The sequence below is a fragment of the Stegastes partitus genome, unplaced genomic scaffold (genome assembly GCF_000690725.1).
Source record: "Stegastes partitus isolate 25-593 unplaced genomic scaffold, Stegastes_partitus-1.0.2 Scaffold2434, whole genome shotgun sequence".
Classification (NCBI taxonomy): Eukaryota; Metazoa; Chordata; class Actinopteri; family Pomacentridae; genus Stegastes; species Stegastes partitus.
This window is the reverse complement of record NW_007580165.1, coordinates 32,828-54,148: the sequence shown is the minus strand read 5'-3', so window position 1 is coordinate 54,148 and position 21,321 is coordinate 32,828. Positions and strand designations below refer to the sequence as shown.

At 44.2% G+C, this 21,321-nt stretch overlaps 1 protein-coding gene across 3 annotated transcripts; it reads left to right on the top strand.

The window, feature by feature from the left end:
- Nucleotides 1-502: 502 nt before the first annotated feature.
- Nucleotides 503-21,257, top strand: LOC103375005 (dynamin-binding protein-like). Of its 3 annotated transcripts, none has more exons than XM_008305191.1 (14): nucleotides 503-2,457; nucleotides 13,700-13,914; nucleotides 14,252-14,351; nucleotides 14,674-14,821; nucleotides 15,991-16,008; nucleotides 16,948-17,147; nucleotides 17,239-17,369; nucleotides 17,487-17,591; nucleotides 18,201-18,329; nucleotides 18,416-18,748; nucleotides 18,847-19,035; nucleotides 19,126-19,324; nucleotides 19,410-20,080; nucleotides 20,169-21,257. In XM_008305191.1, the coding sequence occupies exons 1-14, from the start codon at nucleotides 705-707 to the stop codon at nucleotides 20,352-20,354; spliced, it is 4,377 nt and encodes a 1,458-aa protein (XP_008303413.1). In that variant the 5' UTR covers nucleotides 503-704; the 3' UTR covers nucleotides 20,355-21,257. The 3 variants fall into 3 exon arrangements, with proteins under 3 accessions (XP_008303413.1, XP_008303412.1, XP_008303414.1); XM_008305190.1 differs by having other exon boundaries at nucleotides 18,416-18,751; XM_008305192.1 differs by lacking the exon at nucleotides 15,991-16,008 and having other exon boundaries at nucleotides 18,416-18,751.
- The last annotated feature ends 64 nt before the right edge of the window (nucleotides 21,258-21,321 follow it).

Genomic DNA, 21,321 nt, shown 5'->3' with positions numbered 1-21,321 from the left:
GTTGCTCTCAAAAGAAAAACTTGTTTCAAACAAAATCACGTGGAAGTCTCTGCATGTAAATGAGTTCATCTGTCTGAGGGCAAAGTCAGCTTGGAGTTAGTTTCAGTTTACAAATGTCATTGCCCTTGAAAGTTACAGTATGACACATGAACACTTCCATGAAAGCCACAGGAAAGAGCGAAAACAAAGGAAACAGGATGCAAGGAAAGATGGAGGATTGTTCATGTCATGGATAAAGGCATTAGTAGCCCCTCAAAGGCAGGCTGTGAAGTTTGTCCCCATCTTCAATCAAAGAAAATCTCCAGACAGACTGTTTTCCTGCAAACAGGGGTTCTGGCCAATTGAAACAATGGGAGTGGCTGTTGGGCTAATCCTCCACTCATGTGACTGAATCATTAACCCAAGGAGGCCCCTCCTTCAGTAACCCTGCCCCCCCTCTGCTTCCGTGATTCGCTGAGACGGCTGTGGGGCGGGTGCTTGGGTTGCGCTGAGGGCTGGGAGGTGCTTGGGCCGGGCAGTCCTGCAGAGGCAGTGGAGAGGAGACAGAGAAAAAACAAGTGGGAGAGTTACAGACAATATGCCTGGCAGGTGGAGTCTCCCACCGCGCTTTGTTATGGAATGCAGGACTTTGGAAAGAGGGAATAAACCACATTGAAGAAGAAGCTATGTCAGCTCCGGGTCGGCTGATTTGAACAGCAAGAGCCATGAAGAGCCCGGTAGTTTATGGCAACCCAGTCATGTTTGGTCAAGTGGATTGGAACTATGCAGCAGGTCCTCCGATACGGAGAGGGAAGAGTGTGGAGGAGCTGGGGGATGCTGGCTGGGCCAGAGAAAGGGAGAGGATGGCCCATGTGCAGCAGATTCAACACATACATCAGCTGCAGCTTCAGCAGCAACAGGTTGGATATCCTGGGTATGGAGTCGTTCCTCCTGGCCACCCGCAGGGACCAGTCCTAGTGGCAAACCCTGGTGACCCACTTCCAGCTCCAGCTTACCCTGTGCCAGTACATGGTGGCATGATGGTACCTGTAGGTGGCCCAGTACCACCTCCAGCGCATGTGGCAGCTCCATGGCCAGTACAGTGGGACAACCAGGCCCAAATCAGACAGGGCAATGTCAGCCGCCAGCTCAGCTGGGAGTACGATGATCGACACAAGGCAGCTGTTCAAGACAAGAGGCTTCAAGGCCATGACGTTTACTTCCACCCTCGTTCAGAGAATGGTCACCTGGACTTGAAGATATCTGAATGGAAAGGTAAACACTGCTTTTACCAGGGCCCTGAGGATTACAGCCAACAGGACCACAACAGAGTGCCACAAGAAAAAGACAGTAATGACTTCAGAAGTCAAGAAGAGTATGGTAAATTGGAGGAGGACAGAAGAAGAAGGGACGGTTATGTTAGAGAAAATGACCATAACTCTGAACGTTATGACCATCGGGTCCACAGGGACTCAGAGGAGTACGATCATAATGACAGATACCGGCACAGGGACCATTATGACAGAAAATATGATGAGCGATACGACGACAGGGAGAGGCAATATTATGACACAAGGAAACACCGTAAACCTGAGCTCAGAGAACGTGACAGTTACAATAGTGAGTATGAAGACTACTATGATCATAAAGACAGCCATTCTCGCAGAGACAACTACAGGGACGGTGATCACTACAATGACCATGACAGGGATTATTATGACTCTAAGGAGGGTCACCGCTCCAGAGAGAAGGACCACTACCAGCGTAGAGAGGAGGACCGCTACCATGATGAACGAAAACAAAGAGACCAGCACTATGACCGGCGTGCAGAGGATCAATATGAACGAAGAGAACATAAGTACAAAGACAGGGAAGCTTATAGCCGAAGGAGTGAGGAAACGTACAGCAGCAAAGGAAGGGCCCAGTATGACTCTGAAGTTGATGAGCACTGGGGATATAAGGAGAGGGACCGGCATTACAGATACAAGGATGCAGGAGATGACAGGAGAGATGAGCAGTACAACCACAAACAGAGGGACTATAAAGCAAGAGACCGCTATGAGCGGAGGGCCGTGGACCACTATGACCACGAGAACGAGGACCGCTATGAGTCCAGAGAAGTGGAACATTCCCCTTACAAGTCCCGGGACAGATATCGAGATTTACGCTCATTGTCCATAGACTCGCGGGATGAGGAGTACCCTAATAAAGGCCGCAAGACGCACTGTGAGGAGTGGGTTGAGGAGCAGAACCAGAAGTTGGCGCTCGGGGAAATACACTCGTTTGAGGATCCTGTTGTGTATCGGGACAGAGAAGAGCAGGAAAAGGGATATGAGTCGAGCGCTGGGAGCGTAGGTTCAAAACGGGGCTGCAAGCCCGTTTATGTGGGCTCTCTGGATCGTAACAGCTTCTACAGGAAGACGGCGCCGAGCTCCCTGCAGAAGTCCCAGTTTGCCACCACCAGGAAAAAGAAACAAGGTAAACACAAGGACATTGTCATGTGAGAGACGGTGCTCTACATCCTGTATTTGCACAACATGTCAGGCACTTATGATCATTTGTAAATCCAGCTGACACCACTCCAGGTACAACTCAACTTTATTAGAATCCTGAAAAACAAGAGGACAGATGCTTGAGCAGAGTTCTTATCACTCGCTGTTGATTAACAGGGCGGGCAGGGAGGCTGGCAGTCCTTGGTGTCTCATTGTTGACCTCCAGAGGTGCTCTTCTAATCAATGCTGGGGGAGTGCTGACTAGTCAGACTCACCTCCTTAGAAAGTGAGTGCTGGAAGCTGTGTGTATGTGTGTGTGTGTGAGTATCACCTATCTCGCAAGAAAGTGAGCTGTCAGGTATTTGTAGGCATAAGAACCTGCAGAACAGGTTTCGTGGGTTCTCGGTTGTTGCCTCTGGTGTTCACCCCATGTGTTGGTTTCCTGTTTGCTGCTGTGCTCTGCATCACTGATGTCATGTCCACACATAACTAGTCTGTTCAGTTATTCTGTGACTGAAGGTTAGTATTTTTACTGTCTTGGTTGTTTTGTTTCAAACGGGGACACGTTTAAAACCCACTTTGGTGGAAGTGGTGGAATGCACTGGCTCCGATTCAGAGATAGCCTCTATTTTGTTTTGCACACAAACCATAGCTTTGTTTATCATACACAATTGAGCCAAAGTGTCTCAAATTCTTCACGTTGGCCTCTTCAGACACCCAAATTGTGTGTTATTTAATCCGAGTTTAGAATTTTAGGTTGTGAGACGTGTCTTTAAACTACAGTGAGGGAAAGGTCAGACTTTATCAAGAAATAGATTGTGGGACTGAGGATGATTTAAATTGCTCATGAGTTTGAGTCAAGGAGGGGAAAAAAAACTATTTTTGACATTTAAGCAGTTTTTGCGGCAATTTGAGGAACATGATGATTTTTTAACCCCCTTAGAAATACAGACTGAGGTTCGAAAACCTGATTTAAATCAGAAAAGATACTGAATTAGAAAAATATTTCATGATCATATACTAAAAAAAGCTGCACGTCCTCAAAAGCATTCCTTTGTAACATTCAGTACTTAATGCTGCAGGCACATTTTGCTCATTACTTGAAATGAATTGAGTTTAAATACAAAGTAAAATCCAGGATGCACAATATTGGATTTTTGCAGAATATGCTGATACATTCCAAATCATTTTGGCTGATGCAGATATATGCATGCAATTTTAAAAACAAACATTAGACCTCTTCTGTAGTGGAATTAGCATACTCTTATACTTGTTCTTATCATGATGGCCCACTGGCAGGTGCAGAAATACAATGCAGCTTTTTCAAATATACACGTTTACTTGTCAAAGTAAGGAAATGGCTTCAGCTTACATACATGCAAACTTTCATCCTGACAGTCATTATCTGCCTGTTAATGTCATTCTAAAGGCTTTATCAACCGATACCAATAATGATGCTGATATCGTCATGCATCCCTTGTAAAACGGTGTAATCACTTGTGGGTGTGAATGGTCAAAGGGTAGCTGTGATCATGGGGTGTTGGGCTGTTCAGTCAGTCCCACACAGAAACTAACTAAAAACACCATTTAAAAGTTGCGTTTGTCTGCTGTGTGAGTGTGTTTCACGAGGAATTGAAGAAGGAGTGAGCGCTCCCCTGGTTCACTTTATTGTGTCTGAGAAGAAGCAGGTGGCGCCCCAACACCACCCCTCCCCCAGTCACCTAGAAACACACACATGCACGACCACACACACACACACACACACAGAGTCAACACCAGCCCCCACCTCACATCCACTTCGGGAGTCCAAGTATTAATCCCTAGCGTCAGCATGGTGTGTGTGGATGGCGGGGGTCTGTCTGGTGCCAGGCGGTGACCGGCGCTGCCCTGACTCCTTCACTGCAGGACTAGACTGATACTCTATGTGTGTGTGTGTGCATGTGTTTGTGTATTAGACAATCCCTCGGAGGCTTATTTGAGAAATGACGCCACATTTCAAAACACACACACACACACACATGGGCACACTTGCCACTGCAGTGTCTTGTCATCCGTTAATCTTGTTAAACTGTTTCAGCTCGGTCAGGGGTTTGCCCCCGAGTAGAGTATTTGATTGCGGGACTAAAAACATTAGACCATCTTGTTGCAGCGCTTATTGGGCTTACGCTGTGATTCAGTGACATTGAGGTGACGGTTAAGGCTTTTTGAGATGGGCCTTACGCATGTCTAGGGGCTTTTATTCTCTGTAATCCATTATAAGATATTGAACTGGACTCTGGCTGTCCCTGAAAATCTATAGAGCCTCGTAAACAGCAGCTGTCTCATCTGACACACATGTCTCTGTAACAGTTAGAATTTGTTTTATGAGCTTTATTTGTGTGTCTTTGCATGTGTGTGCTGCTTACTTATTGTAAATATATCCAACCAGAGGGGCATAGTTGGTAAAATATGCTTTTATTTTAATTTTATTTACAAGAAAATGATTCTGAGGCCAAGAATCTACCTGGATTTAGTCTTAGGGTTGCACTTTTGCGCTTCTAACAGATGTCCTCCGCTGCATGGACGGTGATCGAGTGTCTGTGTGTGAGTAATGTGTCGTCATCCATCTATGATCTGGCAGCGTATGCCGTCCACTATAATCCTCGAGCTGCCATTGGCGGGCCGCGGGATGGAGGTGGAGGTGGGGGAGTTGGGAGTTAAGACGGGAAATCTTTGGACAACGTTGCTGCAGAGGCGTCTTATCTCGCTGCTGGCGAGCAAAAAAAAAAAAAATTCAGCTTACTTCAGTCTGCATGAGTCACACACATATGCTGCCTGTGCTTTGTCTTTTTGGTTTATCCCGAGTCCTCCTCACACGTCTGAATTATGTCGCTGAAGTCTCGTACATCATTTATGAGGATCATCGTCAAGATTTATCAGTAGTTTAGATTATTTCTCTACTGAATAACTCATTTCTCAACAATCATTATCTCATCAAATTAGAAGAAGCCCAGAGATGCATCATGCCAAGCGTTACGTTCTCCATGATATCAATCCTCATATTCTCTGGAAGACTGGTGGTGCAGCCAAACACACACAGAAACTGCAGAGTTCACATCTTTGCGCGCTGTAGTTAGACGACGCTGCTGCTGGTACCTGCAAGTGACATGACTGATGGTATCTGTGTTTGTTCAGGTAGAGCTGTGGGAAAAGGTTGACCTTGTGGACTTTCCCTTTTTCAGGACTAAGTTACTCCCGATAAGCTTATAGTTGTCACTCCTCATGTGAGGATGCAGGTTATAACTCTGAGGAATTACCTCCGTGTCGTGTTTGTGTGTAGAATACAGTGTGCAGAACTTTAGGTTACCACAGCTGCTCTGATCTGTGCCGTGAGTCAATGAGATTTGTGCATTTCTGTTGTTGTCAAGCTGCATTCACTCATGGAGTCATTCCATCGGTTTTGCACTCGTGGATACGCTACTCTCAGGGCTTTTGCCAAGTCAAATCAAGTCACCGTTATTTACATAGCTCATGTAGAACAGCAGACTTAAAGCCAAAGAGGATTTCCAGTAGAGAAATGGGATTTGTGTTACAATACTTAAGAAGTTCAAATGTTTGAATTAAGATCCTACAAATTCACCTGACTAAGCTTAATATCAAGTCATTCAGTGTAATATATAGTACAAATTAACCTGACTGACTTAGATAGTGAGGTTAGGAGCCTACAATATTGTATACTATAACGCACTGCCTGACTTAATCTGAAAAACGAAGGTTAGTCCTCTACAAAATGATACATAAACAGTAAACAGCGTCTTCTGTCAGTGATAGTGCGTCGCAGTCTGATAAACAGAATGTATTTGTTCCACTGTTGGCGGTCAAAGGCGACCACAGTTGATAAAAACGGTCACAGTGGTTACAGATGTTGATCTTGACTGTGATAACATCAACTCATCTGTGTGGATTCTTTTCACTCCTCTGTGATCAAATGGTAAAAAGTCACTTCAAACTCCGACTGAGCCATTTATAGCGATATCAGCGCTGTATTTATCTTAGGTTTTCCAGAACTTTAGCTCTGTTTTGCTTAAAAATTGGCTGGTATTTGGATATTTATTCAATCTAGTTATATTTATAGCAGCGGTAAGCCTGATAATCTCTTACTAGAATGCTGCAGTTTCACACAGAAATGAATCTTGTTAAATGGTATTTGCGCTAAGAAGCTTACTTTCTTGTCTGCAGCAGTAATGCATGAACAGTGGGGCTGTAGTTTGAGGAATATAAAGGAATCAGTTTGTCAATCAGCCATTTTTTTGTGTGTAGAGGGTGCAGTGTGATCAACTGTGTAACATACTTCCTTTATTTACTTGTGGGAAAAGTCACAGAGCCCCAAGGAAGATCTTTGTCTTTACTTGTCCTGCCATTAGCAGCAGGTATAATCCAACAAGTTCAGTCATCTCAGAGACTTCTCACAACCGGATTGTAATGCACAGCAAAGTATTTTCCCACACCGGGACTCTAAAGGCATTAACGCTCAAGTTCGGTATGAAATAGTGATGTAAAAACTCAAAATCTAACATTCTTTACTATTTACATCCCACATCCACCACTGGAGCACCTGTGAGGCCCCAAACCCTCATTGTCCTCTTCTTTTCCATTAGTTTGAAGATAGTACAGCTTTTTTTTTGTTCAATAGGCTCCTGGTTGAATGATTTTACTCCCGCTGCACATATGCAAAGCTGATGGTCTCTTGAGGTAATTGCACATTGTTCGTTACAGAAATTAGTCAAATTGAGAAATTCCAAGGAAGCCAAAGATCCGAGTGTTGGAATCACTTGTTGTGCAAAGTTGCGGCGTCTTATTTGTCCGACATGTTAATTGAAGTGTAGCCTTGTCCACCTGGGAACATGAAAGTTCTATCTATTGAGAGCAGATGCCAGACACAACATCAGATCTGGATGCTGCATGTCCGGCTTTTATGATATATGGATGGAAAGGGAAAGCCAGGGATACCCAACTATGCTAGATAGAGGCTGCTGTGAGATTCTGCCAGGAGCAGGAATGTGACCTTTTGACATTTGACCCTGGAAAAAGATAAACAGGATGGTATGTCGCTGAATAAACTCCCCCCCTCCTCTTTTTCCGTTTTTGCGTGACCTTCGACGTGGGACAACAGCCGGCGATACAAATCTGAACAAAAGGCCGAGGATGCAGCTAAAGTGTGAAATGGCTACAAGTTGAAGAGTCTTGTTAATATTTACACTCCCCTCTGCTGACATTGTTTCTGATCCCAGTCACCTGCGTCATGGATTTTTTAAACTGTATTCAGTATTAACTGCAAGTCGAGGCTCGCAGAGTGAATACTGTTGCAAGTGTTGGCATTTCATCGTCGGAGGGGGGGAGCTTGTGTGAACTTATTCTCCAGTAGCTTCATGTTGCAACACACACACACACACACACACACACACATGCAGAGTTGCCCATGTGATTATTAGGGTGAAGCCACTCCCGGCTCTCCAAAAAAACTTGGCTTGATACGAGGAGGGCCCCTGCTATTCTTGTTGCCGTGGCGACCGGGCACTCCGCGGTGAACTTTGGAGCAGAGCAACAACGGCGCCGATTGTGTTTGACCTCAGAGAGAGCGCTGTGCACCGCGGGGCAAACTTTTTGACTTTGCACAGCTATTAGTGTAGCCGAGTGACAGCAGAACACGAGCAAAAGCAAAAGAAAAAGTGTCAGGAGACCGTCGGTGCCGCGACAAAGTGACTCAAATGAACAAGATAGAAGTTTCAGATAAAATGCACTTTTATGGATTTACAGAGTTAAAAAGTATTCTTGTGTGCAGAGCATTGAGAGGAAGGTGTTCAGATCTCTGCATCGTCATTTTTAATAGAATTCAGCCGGTCAGAGGAAGAGCCCAGACAGGTGTCAGCAGATCGTGAAACATGAAACAGATCGATGCCACAAGTGGATTAGACTTCACTGGAACTCACCTGTCTGGCTCGGTAAACATTGCTGTAGCCGCATGTGATTTCATGTGCTGTTGCAACTCAAACGTGACTCCTTCTGTCGGAAAAGCAGCATGATGAAGCAAAAAAAAGATTCACCAAAACTGCATATCTGAAGTTAAAAAACAAACAATCAGGTGTCTGTTAAAAAGTGATAAATTAAACTCAGTGTGTTCATGCGACTCCAGACTTTGTGGCATTGACGTGTGAGAGGAAGAAATCAATGTGTGAATTCAGGATCAAGAGTTAAAAAACAACTCTGTGGTCAGGATTTTTGGTCATGATCGCTCCTAACAATCTAATTTCACACGACATACTGATTCTAAGTAGGTTTTTTTTCTCTGTATTGTGGATTTAAGACACCTTTTCTGTGCTTTTCTTCCCACAAATAACCAGAGTTCAGCTCCAGGTTTTATTATCTGCCAGAGTGGTCGTCCTCCCTGGTGTGTGTGTGTGTGTGTCTGTGTTTGTGTGTAATGATGGTGGGTTCCCATCCATTCTCATGGTAATTGGAGCTCTGGAATGGAGCTTCTGCAGCGGGACGCTCAGTCCTCCACGAGGCTCAGGAGCCGGACTTCAGATTTGACAATGGACTATCTCAGAATGGGTGGCGTTGTTTGAACTGCTCTGCGTGGAGGGGCGTGTGCGTGTTTTTAAAGTAGTCCGAAGAAAGTTGGGAACAGCAGGTGGGTGAAGAAGCCTCATCATCTCTCTCTCCCCTTTTTCCTCCCCCTTTGCTCTCTTTTCTGTCCGTGAAAATGCCTCAGAGAGCAGCCTGGAGAGAATTTTAGGGAGTGTTTCTGTTTTAACAGCTGAGATTTTAAGGCGACATTTTCAGTTGCTTGAATATTTGCTAGAAAGAATGAAATCTGTGATCGGTAACGTTCCATTCTTTGACCCATTTTTCCTCCAAAACCTAACCCAAGTGGACAGAACGCATCTTTTATGTGAATCTTACAAACAAAAAAAGCTAAAAAATATTGGATTTCTTGCAAATGAGGCAATGCACTTAAGGTTAAACCCAGAAGTTCACCCCAGAAACACTCTGATCACAGTCCCACCCATTTCTGAGTAACATTGAGCCCTTCAGCTGATATCTGCTACTGAGTTTCTGTTAAATCTTTGATGGCCTTCGTTAATGTAACACTTGTGACTCTGACTTGAGTCACACTGGGTGTCGGAGGATAGCTGGTGCAGTGGAGCAAGAGCTGTTTGTCCGCCTCGTTTTATTTTATAGTGCTGTGACGTACCGCACCGTCCACTCCCTGCTGTGTGTATTTTTATAACTATACGCTTAGTGTTGAACAAGATTCACGAGGAGAAGAGATAGAAATCATAACTGCTCCCATAAGCAGACCTGCCTGCTTCCAGAGAAATGTCCAAACTCCTGTTCGTAGAACCGGGTTCACTGAGTTTTCCAGACGAATCCCAGAACTCTTCCCACCGCGGAACCGATGTTAACGGAGCTGTTCCAGGTTTCACTTGGCAAACATAGCGATGGATGAGTCAGTGAACCTGCTTTTTGGACTCTAATCCGCACTCTTCCACTATTGCACCTGTTAAAGCCTGTGGATTACAAACAGCGGCTTAAAGCTGTGACCCACAATGCTGGAGATTGTGTTCGAATGAGTCTTGAACAGCAGAAGAAAACACATAATTACATATGTTGGATCATTTTGAACTACATATTCTTCTAGTTTGCGTCAATATTTGTTTGAAATACATCCTTTAAATCAGAAAAATCTTGCTTTTTTGGTGTTTTTTTTAATGTATTCTATTCCCCCATTTGTTAAAACGCAGCCGTTTACCTGTGATAAATGTAAAAGTTGTGTTATCCAAAATAGTTCTGGTGCAGTTTTTGTTTTCAGCTTAACATGTCATCAAAAAAAGAGGCCAATTAGTTACGGAACTGGAATAAAAAAAAAAAAAACTCCCATATTCATTAACCTATATAACCGACCCATCAGTCTGGATGTGTGCAGCTCTTTGTTTTATTTCCCAAACTCTCTAATATGTGTAACCAGGTCAGCATGGTATGCAGATAAACACAGAACCTCCCCCCTGCAGAGTCATGGCTACCGGTTCCTTTTTACATTTTCCCCACATAGAGGCTCTGTCCACCAGTTCTTCATGTCTGTGTTTGACTACACTGTACACACACAAGGCTTATTGTACACTGTAGCGCATAAAGGGTCAAAGCCCACACACAATACACACACCCAGACCTATCCAAACATTCTTTATTCTCCCTGCAAATCTCAAACATCTCCTTTAACAAGCTTGTTGTTTTTGTGCCGCGCCGAAACTACGGGAACAGTGTTGTGATTGTGTCCTGAAAACACAGTGTGAGGCTTTTGGGTGCTGTTTGACGATCAACAGGTGGTAAGATTAATGGAATAAATGCTGATTAAGGTCAAGACTTGTTCCTCAAAGTTGACTTTTATGTCGTCGTTAATGTGTTGAGAATCCAGAGGATGCTTATTGGTCGCTCTGAATCATTAGTCTGCATGATTGTTAACACTCAGGAAGTGGTTCTGTGAAGCAGTTGGCTGAGTGTGATGTATTTCTTTTCACAAGAAGTAGTCAAATATAAAACGCTTCGCTCCGCTTGCTTGATGAATGTCAGTTTTGCTGTAAATTAGATGTGAAATGAATCAAGCGACTTGCACTCGAGCTGCTCCAAAGCCGCTGTGTGTCTACGTGCAGCCATGCAAACAAAGTGTAACTCCTCTTTATGAAACTTCACAGAACAAAGAAAAAGGCGAAATTCCCTCCGAAGTGGGTCAAAATCCGCTCACGTGGCTCCGACAGGTCGACGGAAATACTCGCTTATTGAAACGCGTGAAGTGGAGCGTGTGATGTGGATGTTTGGGATCAAACGTGGGAATGAGCCGATTGATTCCAATTAAATTCGCAGTCTTTTGTTTTCAGTTTCTCCGCATTGTGTCGCCCGTGTGACTTTTAAAACCCATTACCGGACTACTTTCTCACCGGCGAGGAGGAGGGGGGGGGGTGAATGCGCGAGCGCTGGCAGCTGGCGGTGACGGATGCTGCAGGCTGATACGGTGAAGCGATGAGAAAAGCTCCTTTGGGTCGAGCTTTAGCCAAGTCACGTGAGGAGAGAGAGGGGGATGAGGTCAGGGTGTGAGGGGGACAAAAGGCAGGTGACCCAGTGAGACCACACACATGTTATTGTTTACAGACCACATACATGCAGCTAGATCATTGTCTTGTGATGTGAGGCTTTGCATTTACGCTTCACAAGGTCTGATTCTTCCACAGTCCTCCAATGAGAGGTGGATATTTTAGACAGCCAGTCGTCACTTAAGGGTAAAGTTAAGAAGTGCTACATGCTTTTGTGCAATTTACACACAACTGTGAGTTTGTCGCAGTTTGTCTGTGCGGGTAGCATGCAAGTGTGCAGATTCCTGCATGAAGTGAGATCAGGGTAAGCAGAGTTAACTTCATTAGCCTCTGACAGCATCTGTTCGAGGAGGAAGGGTGACGTCACCTTCATCCGTCAACGCAGCACAAGCCGAGTGTCCCCCTGCTGAGATTCTCCCATCCACAAACTGTTTATACGCAAACTAACATCAGTGTTTCCCTTCATGCAGTTACTTATGGTGACTCCTTAGAATATTACACTTACATATGTTAATGCGATTTTTGTATGTGCAGGTGTTTGTGCAGCTACTGTACTCCGATAATCTAAGATCTTATGCTTTTTGAGGATGAAGTTACAGCAACAGATATGATGAGATATATAATAAAAGTACAGTATTTTAGTATTTTCTAGTCATGGAACCTAATAGTTCTACTGCACGGGAATCTCAAACCCCAGCTGCAGATTTGTCTTTAACAAAACTGCCAATGTGACACCATTAATAAAAGATAGAACGCATGAAAACAGAAATGATCAGTAGATTTTCTGCTTTCCGACAGCCCTTGAACTGCTCACCTGTGCCTTCCTGTTCTGTTCAGGAAACTTCACCAAGTTTCAGAAGTTTTTTTGCACTAACCAGATTCTTTAAAAAACTAAAAATTCTGCGCTCCTTGTTGCAGCCGTGAAGCCATGAGTGGCTCACCTGGTTCCAACAGAAAAAAACAACAAACATTGAGGGACTTCTCTGCTAAACTGGGCTGAACTGCAGGCTGTATTCACACAGAACCAATAGGAGACAAGTCTGGAAATAAATGCAAAATTAAATCTCCAATATGTAAAGGCTGCATTTTTTTTGTGGGAACTTGGACAAATATTGGACATGTCGATTCTATTTTAAAAATTTTTTGGCATTGCAACTGTGCCATACTGCACAAAAGACATTCTGGAGTTCTCTCTACTTCTAGTGGTGCTCGTGCTGTTTCCTTGGAGGTGCAGGACCAAAAACTGTTCTGGGTTCGGACGGTTAATCCACTGAATTTATCAGACAACAACAGTCACTTCTAAGCTTGAAAGATTTTCACACAAAATCCATTTTAATCTTAAAAGTACACCTTAAAAAACTCTGCATTTCTATACATTAACGACACAACGCTATGCAACATTAAATACAGTTCACACATTTATAAATAAAAATGTACAAACACACACAGCAGATGCAGCAGCAGTGATTCCTTACAATCTCTATGTGTACAATGTGCCTGAGCTCCACAGACAGATTCTCATCCCTCTCCGGTGCTGTTATCTCTCTTCCCCCTGTCCCTCTCTAACTGCCTCTTCTTTAAAGTCTGCCCGGTCCCGGAGAGCCTATATGTCTGTAGTTGCTGTCACAAGCCATTGTGCCGCAAACAAAGAGCCTGAGTCCAATCCAGTTTTGTGTCCATTCATAAAAAGCAGCGGTGCGTGAACTGGTCTTTTCCCCTCCAGTCCCAGGCTCCCCCAGCGATCAGCGCTCTGCCAGTGATAGCAGAGACATTGATCAAAAGCTTGTCAGACAAGACGAAGAGTACGGGGCGGACCGGGTGGGTGGGCAGAACTGTGTTTGGTTACAAATGAATGGAGACGTGGGCTGGGAAGCTTCTTCCCACTGTCATCTTTACAATAACCTCCTTTTTGCCACAACAAGGTTTGCTTTTCTGCCAGCTTCATGGCAATTAATTCATGGGGAGAAACTGATCAATTCCCTTCAGGAAATACTGTTTAATTAATAATTGTATTTGAAAATAGTCCTTACAAGCAGAGAAGCAGCTGTAAAGGAGCACATGAAGCACTGACTAAATCAAAAAAACCCTTTATCTTTCCAGAGATGACGCTTTTATCTTCCCAACCCAAACCTCTGGACTCGTCGCCGGCCTCGGACGCGACTCCCACCTCCGGCACGGGCGCTGAGGATCCTGAGCTGAGGATGCTGGAGAAGAGGTCGAAGGTGATCGAGGAGCTGCTGCAGACGGAGAAGGACTACATCAAAGATCTGCAGATGTGTGTCGAGGAGATCATCGAGCCTCTGCAGAGGAAGCAGGTAAAAAGATGGACACGTCGTGCAGCTGAATTCGAACATATAGGGATGCCAGCATGTAGAAAATGAAATGGATGTGAGCAGGAGTGGAGGTGGAGTCTGTCTGAAACATTAAAACATGAGATTTACATGTCTGTTTTCAAGAAGCGCAAAAAAAGTGCAAGGAAACATTGAGGTTTGCTTTTTTTTAGGATGTTTTCATGTATTTAGATTTACAGCATGACTGATATGAGGTTCCTGTGAAAGATTATCAAACTACAACACAAACAGAGTAAAAATAAAACTTTAAAAACACTGAGTAAATATTACAACACTTTTAACCCGTTCTTTCCTTCTGAAGGTGAAGCATGTGGACTTCGAAGGGCTGTTTGGCAACATCGGCTCCGTGATCGACTTGTCGCAGCGGCTGTTTGACTCGCTGAAGGAGACGGACTCTACAGGTGAGGAGCCGGTTTTCAAAAGACGCACTTCCAATCAGGAAGTTTGTTTCCTGCAAAGCGTTGTGTACTTTACTCTCAACCATAAAGTGTCCCCTGATGGAATTTTATTGTCTGTAAATGTGCTTTGAAATGAGTCAGCTGAAGTAAACTAAAGCAGAATTATATAAAGTAATGTTGTGTAGAAATAATCAGATTTGTGACTTGTTTTGTCCCCAGACAACAGTGTTTGAGTTGTGTGTGATTATTCATTAAGACATCTCCTCCTCGTTATTTTTCTTGCTTCCCTTCCTAAATGAACATTTCTGTCGCCCTGTCTCCTCAGGAAAGGTATTTCTGGACTTCAAAGACGAGCTGGAGGAGGTCTACAAGATCTACTGCCAAAACCACGACGATGCCATCTCTCTGCTGGAGAGCTACGAGAAAGACGACAACATCCAGCAACATGTGTTGGAGTGTCTGGAGAGGCTGAGGTGAGTCACAGCAAATGTCCGATAAGGATCATTTATTAGTTATAGATTATAGCTTTGAATAATGTTTGACTCTATAAAACAATTGTTTGCACGTGAGTGACCAAAACGTGCATGTTGTGTGTGTGTGTGTAGCATGAAAACAACACAGCAAGCAGGAGTGCCACTAATACAAAGGTTAGGTCAAACATTAACTGTACAGGATTTCTGATTAATTAGTGTTTATACAGTTCCAATAAAAAAACTGTTAATGGCGTTTGAAACCAACTTTCTGAAATGTTGACTTTCAAGGAGCTCAGATTGAGGAAACAGTTTTTAAAAAAGCCTTCTTGTAATGGAATAAGTTTTCCTCTTAGTTCATATTCACGTGGTGTTCATTTATGACGGGTTTTCTCAGCAGACTTTGGACTGTGATGCTTGTTATGAGCGAGAGGAGCTGTCTCAGTGAAACTTCAAAACAACAGCTTCATCAGTTTTGCGCTTTAAATCCGTAATCTAAAATCGAGCAGTTTTTCGTCCCTGCTGCTGTGAATGTGCTCTTGTCTCACGTGTTTCTGTAAACCTAAGTATTCTGGAGCACGTCAAGAATGTGCCCTACCTGGTTTCTCCTGTCTGGTTTCACCATCAGTGACTCAGACATTTGAGTTGCTGTGTTCCTCTAAAAATATAGTCACCGCTCTGTGTTTGAAGGTAAACACTGTTTCTGTTTGGCTGAAAGCTGCAGACAAAAGGAAAAGCACAATGTGCAGCTCAAACTGAGCTCAGCGCCGATCCCTCGTCCGCAATATGTTTTCAGTTTCCTTTTTTGCAAGACTTAGACTCATTATAACAGTAATCGCCCTTTTTGGGTATTTCTTGCCGTTTATTAAGCCTTGAAAAGGTCATGTGTGCTGCCACTTTGTAGAAGCTGAAGTTTTACTGCCAGCCCGGGCCTCCGTCCAGGTTTAGGGGAGAATTCACCAAACAAAACCATAACAACCGGTGACGCAGCTGCAGTCGCTGTTTTACTGACCGTGAAGCTAAATTATGTGGCTTAAAAGTCTGAACAGGCAAACACCTCCTTTTGAAAAGCTGCACTATGTAGGACTTGTTGCAAAATTAAACATTTACTCAGGTCTTACAGTATAAATATTGTTTTTGTCTCCATCTCCCTCCATCCTCCCCTTCAACAGGGCCATATATCGCGAGTGGTAAGTCTGCAGTGTCGTCGTGATTTCCAGCTTGAGAATCAACTTGACCGCATGTTCATTGCTCACTAACCCCCTTTGAAAATGACCTCTGTGTGTGTGTGTGTGTGTGTGTGTTTACCTCGTGTTACCTGAGTGTGGAGGGCTTTAAAAACATCTCTCCTGGTGTTTTCATTTTCCCCTCATTGGAATGAGACGGACTCCTTAATATTCTGTTGTTTGCATGTGCATGTGTATTATTTACCATTGTTGTGCAGAGAAATAATTCCATTCAATGTCCTTGACCCCTCTTTTTACCCTCTTATATGAATATGCAAAAAAGAAAAAAACAAAGGTTGATCTTGTGAAACACATCTAATGCCATCTACTGGACTAAAACAGCACCAGCAGTTCACACTAACAGGTGGATGTCATTCAAGAAAACACAAGTTAAAGGTTCTTTTCTCGGTATTATGAGAGGATTTCTCATTTTACTGTGTCATAATATGAGAAACTAAAGGTTAGCATGACTACCATTAGTTTCTGACCTCATAAATTTATGAAATATCAGGATTTCCACGACTGACTAGGGGAAAAAAATTAGTATATTATCCCCTAATGTCAAAATAAATCTCTTGAACTGCGTTTTTGTGAGCTGTTTGTCCTCTAGATTGCATTAAAACTAAGCAAATCAATTGTTATGTGCCTTCCCTGCTCTTTACAAACACCATCCTGGCCATCATCATATTATGTGTGTATATGATGATGGTTATTTACCACTATGATGGAGACGTGTGATTTCCATCATAGTGAGACTTGGGGAAGAAACCCTTTCTTTTTTTTTTACAGTCAGTAGCTGTGATTGTGACTGTTCTGTGATTCCAGACACATAGATTCACTCTCTCACCCTTTGACCTCTCACCCGCTCACACTCTGTGCCGTTTCTGACTCTTTTTTTTCCAGGGGTAAAACAAACTACATCAACCTCGGCTCTTTCTTGATCAAGCCGGTGCAGCGGGTGATGCGGTACCCGCTGCTGCTGATGGAGCTGCTGGGAGCGACGCCGGACAGCCACCACGACCGGCAGCAGCTGACTCAGGCTGTGCAGGCCGTCAAGGAGATCAACGTGAACATCAACGAGTACAAGCGGCGGAAAGACCTCGGTAAAGGCCTCCGCTACTGGTCCACGAATTTAAGGTGCAACTGTGTCGTTTTTCGGTTCAACTCTTAACGTTTTCCCTCTGCTGCCCACAGTGGTGAAGTACAGGAAAGGGGACGAAGACACGTTCATTGACAAGATCTCCAAGCTGAGCATGCACTCCATTATCAAAAAGTCAAACCGCGTCAGCAGCCACCTCAAGCACCTCACGGGGATTTCACCGCAGGTACACGAGTGCTCTGAGAAAAGCTTTTAATCCAAGTGGAGGAAACACTGCTCAAATGTTGTGAATGGAAGCTGGTTTGTCTGACACATGATCTCTATTTGTTGTCTTTTTTCCCAGATTAAAGACGAAGCGTTCGACGAGGCTGAGAAGAAGTTCAGACTGCAGGAGAGACTCATCAAATCCTTTATCAGGGATATTTCCTTGTACCTGCAACATATTAGGGTAAGAGCCCATTACCGTAAATACAAGAAAACCCCAAGAAAACAGTGTTTAATGTTGTTTTAATTTAATTTAAGTGGAATCTTATATGAATCATAATGTAATTTTAAGTCTAAAAGAGCATAACTGATGATAGGCTAAATTTTAAATGTATACAAACAAACAAATTTATTTTGATTTAAAATTCTAAGACATTTTAATGACAAAAATAATTACATTAACCCTTCGTAATGTCAAAAATGAATGTGCAAGAGGTTAATTTGAAGTATATCAAGGTAGGAGCCCATTACAGTAAACACAAGAAAATGATTCCTGGAAGTTTTTTTTGAAGTTAAATAAATTAAAAATTAAATACTAAATGAGTCATAGTGTAATTTTCAAGCCTAGCAAATTCATTAATATATATATATATGGCATTATATTTTTATATTTTGCATTTGGATTATAAGACATTTTAGTAACCAAATGGTAAAAAATACTACACCAACACTTAATCAAAAATAACATGTGCAAGACGTTATTCTGCATATTTCTTCAGTTATGTAATCAACGTGTGTGTTGTGTAATGTAGTATTGCTGGATTTAACTGTGAAAATACACTCCTCCCTTCAGGAATCAGCATCTGTGAAGGTCTTGGCTGCCATCAGTTTCTGTGACATCTACACAGAGCGCAGCGTGCTGGACCCCGAGCGCTTCCAGAGAGCTCACCGCTGCATCAGCGACAAGCAGTTCACGCAATTTGTAAGTCCTCTTTCCTCTGTTTAGCCTCACTGATACCGTAGCAGTGCAACACCCTCTGATCACATTACAACTCTTCCCCTGAGCAGAGGGAGCGCACCGAGGCCTTAGTCATCAACCCGCTCACCCAGCTCCTCCTCATGTTCGCCGGGCCCCACAAACTCATCCAAAAACGCTTCGACAAGCTGCTGGACTACGACAACTGCAAGGAGCGAGCCGACCGCCTCAAGGACCGGCGCGTCCAGGACGAGCTGCAGGCGGCGCGGAACAACTACGAGGCGCTCAACGCCCAACTTCTGGACGAGCTGCCGAAGTTCCACGGTGCGGCGGAGGAGCTGTTTACAGGCTGCGTGAGGGCCTTCGCTCAGGCCCAGAAGGACTTCATGAAGACGACGCTGGGAGAACTGAAGCCCCTCCTGCAGGTTGTAAGTGTGACTTTATTGATAAAAGGTTCCAGGCCCAGTTGTACTTGCCTCATACTGTCTCTAACTCAGATCTTTTTCTTTACCTTTGCCTCCAGTTTTCTAACCGAGTGGGCACAGAGGGAAACCTGATTGCACAGTTTCAAGACGAGTACAGTCGAGTCCTCCAGCTTCTTCAGAGTTTTAGCTTCTGCCCCGAGAACCTGCCTCCAGCCACAACCACGAAAAAGACCTTCGAGAAGAAAACTCTGGAGAAGCAGACCTCTAAAAAGCAGCTGCAGGGACCTGTGAGTTGAACTCTAATCAGATGTTCCTTATTTTACGAAACAGCACACAAGGAGTTCCACCGCTGATCTAACCTCTTGTGTTTCCTTCAGCCCAACTACATCATGCAGACGGACGAGCACCGTGCAGGACTGTTGGTACGCTACGGGCCTGAGAAACTTTTCCAGGCTGAGAGGAACTTTAACGCTGCCCAGGATCTGGATGTTTCTATCCTAGAGGGAGATCTGGTGGGTGTGATCAAGCAGCAGGACCCCATGGGCAGCCATAACCGCTGGCTGATTGATAACGGAGGTGGGTTGTTGACTCTCTTCGATCTAACAGGAAAGCTGCTTTGTAGTCATAGAATCTGTTGACATTTCTTCTTTTCTTTTCGCAGTCACCAAGGGTTTCGTGTACAGCTCCTTCCTCAAACCCTACAACCCACGCAGGAGCCACTCGGACGTGTCCATCGAGAGCCAGTCGTCCAACGAGTCGGGCTACGGCGGCTCCTCCCCCGTTTTCTCCCGCCAGAACAGCAACAGCACGCTGACCTTTAACCAGGAAATGGCCACCGTCAGCTTTTCCACATCGCAGCCCCAAAGCCACTCGTCGCCGCACCCGTCGCTGGACTCCGCCTCGTCTCGCAGGAGTCACCTCAGAGATGCACCCAACCCCGAGTCTGTCAGTCAGACCAACTCCATAAACTCCTCGCCGCGCAATCCCTCAAACCGCCGGGACTTTACAGACCAAACGCACCGGAACAATCCCAGCAGCCACCGAGATGCAGAGCCTTCGTACCGGCACTCGGGCAATCACAGAGACTCGTACGATACGAGTTATGGAAGCGGACACAAGGAGACGTCGGACCTCTCCGAGACGGACTCTTGCTCCTCGCAGAGAAACAATCGTGCACAACGGTATGGACACACAGAGAAAAGTTACAGCTCATATCAGTGGAGGAACGGAGATAGTAGCAGCCAGAAGAAGTCTACCTACTCCAGAGAGGAGTACATTGAGCCGGAGCCGGAGCCGGAACCAGAACTCGACAGTGAACTGGACGGTCATCAGGTGAGAAGTAGTTTTAGTTGAGCTCGCTCTGCTGCCCCCAAGTGACCACAAACATTAATTAACACCTGCTTTTTTATTTCTTTCACAGATTTACTACGCTCTCTACTCCTTTAATGCCCGCTGCGCCAATGAACTGAGCATCTCAGCCAATCAGCAGCTGCGGATACTCGAGTTCCAGGACATGAACGGCAACAGCGAGTGGTGGCTCGGCGAGGCAGGGGGTCGACGAGGATATGTGCCTTCCAACTACATCCGCAAATCAGAATACACCTGAACGAGTGGCATCTTTATGGATGATGCATGAGACTGTACTCCAACTTTACTTTGTGAGCAGAAGGAACAAAAAGACGAACAAACATCTGGACACGCTGTGACTTATTTTTGACTTGTTGTCATGGAGTTTGATAGTGGGAAGGACTGACTAGCGCAGCAAACTCTGCTCCTGAAAGTTAGCAACATATGCCTATATTTATAGACTGTTTTTTTTATATTGTTTTTACTTACTGGAAACTGCACACTACCCTCCTTGTTTCCAATGAAAAACCTGTGAATTGCACCAGATTTCTTTTTGCCATATTCTCTGGTTCTAAAGACAATGAAATGTAGGTTGAAGAGACTCTTACAGGATGGAAATGTGAATGTTTTGGGTTCAGTCTGGCTCATTTAAACCAACATCAAATGGTTTGCAGACAGACTGACCTAAACACTGTGTTAATGACTTATTTTCCTGCATGTGGTTTATGAATATGACATGAATTGACATCATACAGTTCAACAATCAAAGTTTGAGGCACTTATGATGGTTTCAGATTTGAAGAGTCTGCATAGGCTTCAACACGAGTTTGGAGTGTTGCGTGAGATTAACATGGACCATTTGCATTCAAATCGAGGACAAAGTTAAAAGGCATATTACATATGGTTTACAAGCACTCCTTCTGAACTTTGTCAATAACCTGAATACATTTTTTTTTTTACTGGGTTTACTGTGTAAACAGGCGATGACCCACTTTCCTGCAAGAGGAGGCTAACGAACAGGGAGATAGTGTTCTGATGTAAGTCTCCTCCACATGTACATTAAAGGCTATATAATGCTGTATATTGAGAATATGCATATTGCGCCCACTGTAAAGTGATCACTGTTTGAATAAAAAGCGGCCCAGCTGACAAATTACGACAATCTGGAAGAGTTTGTTTTTTTCCTGTTAGCTCGATTATTTTAGGGATTATTTACAGACCAAACG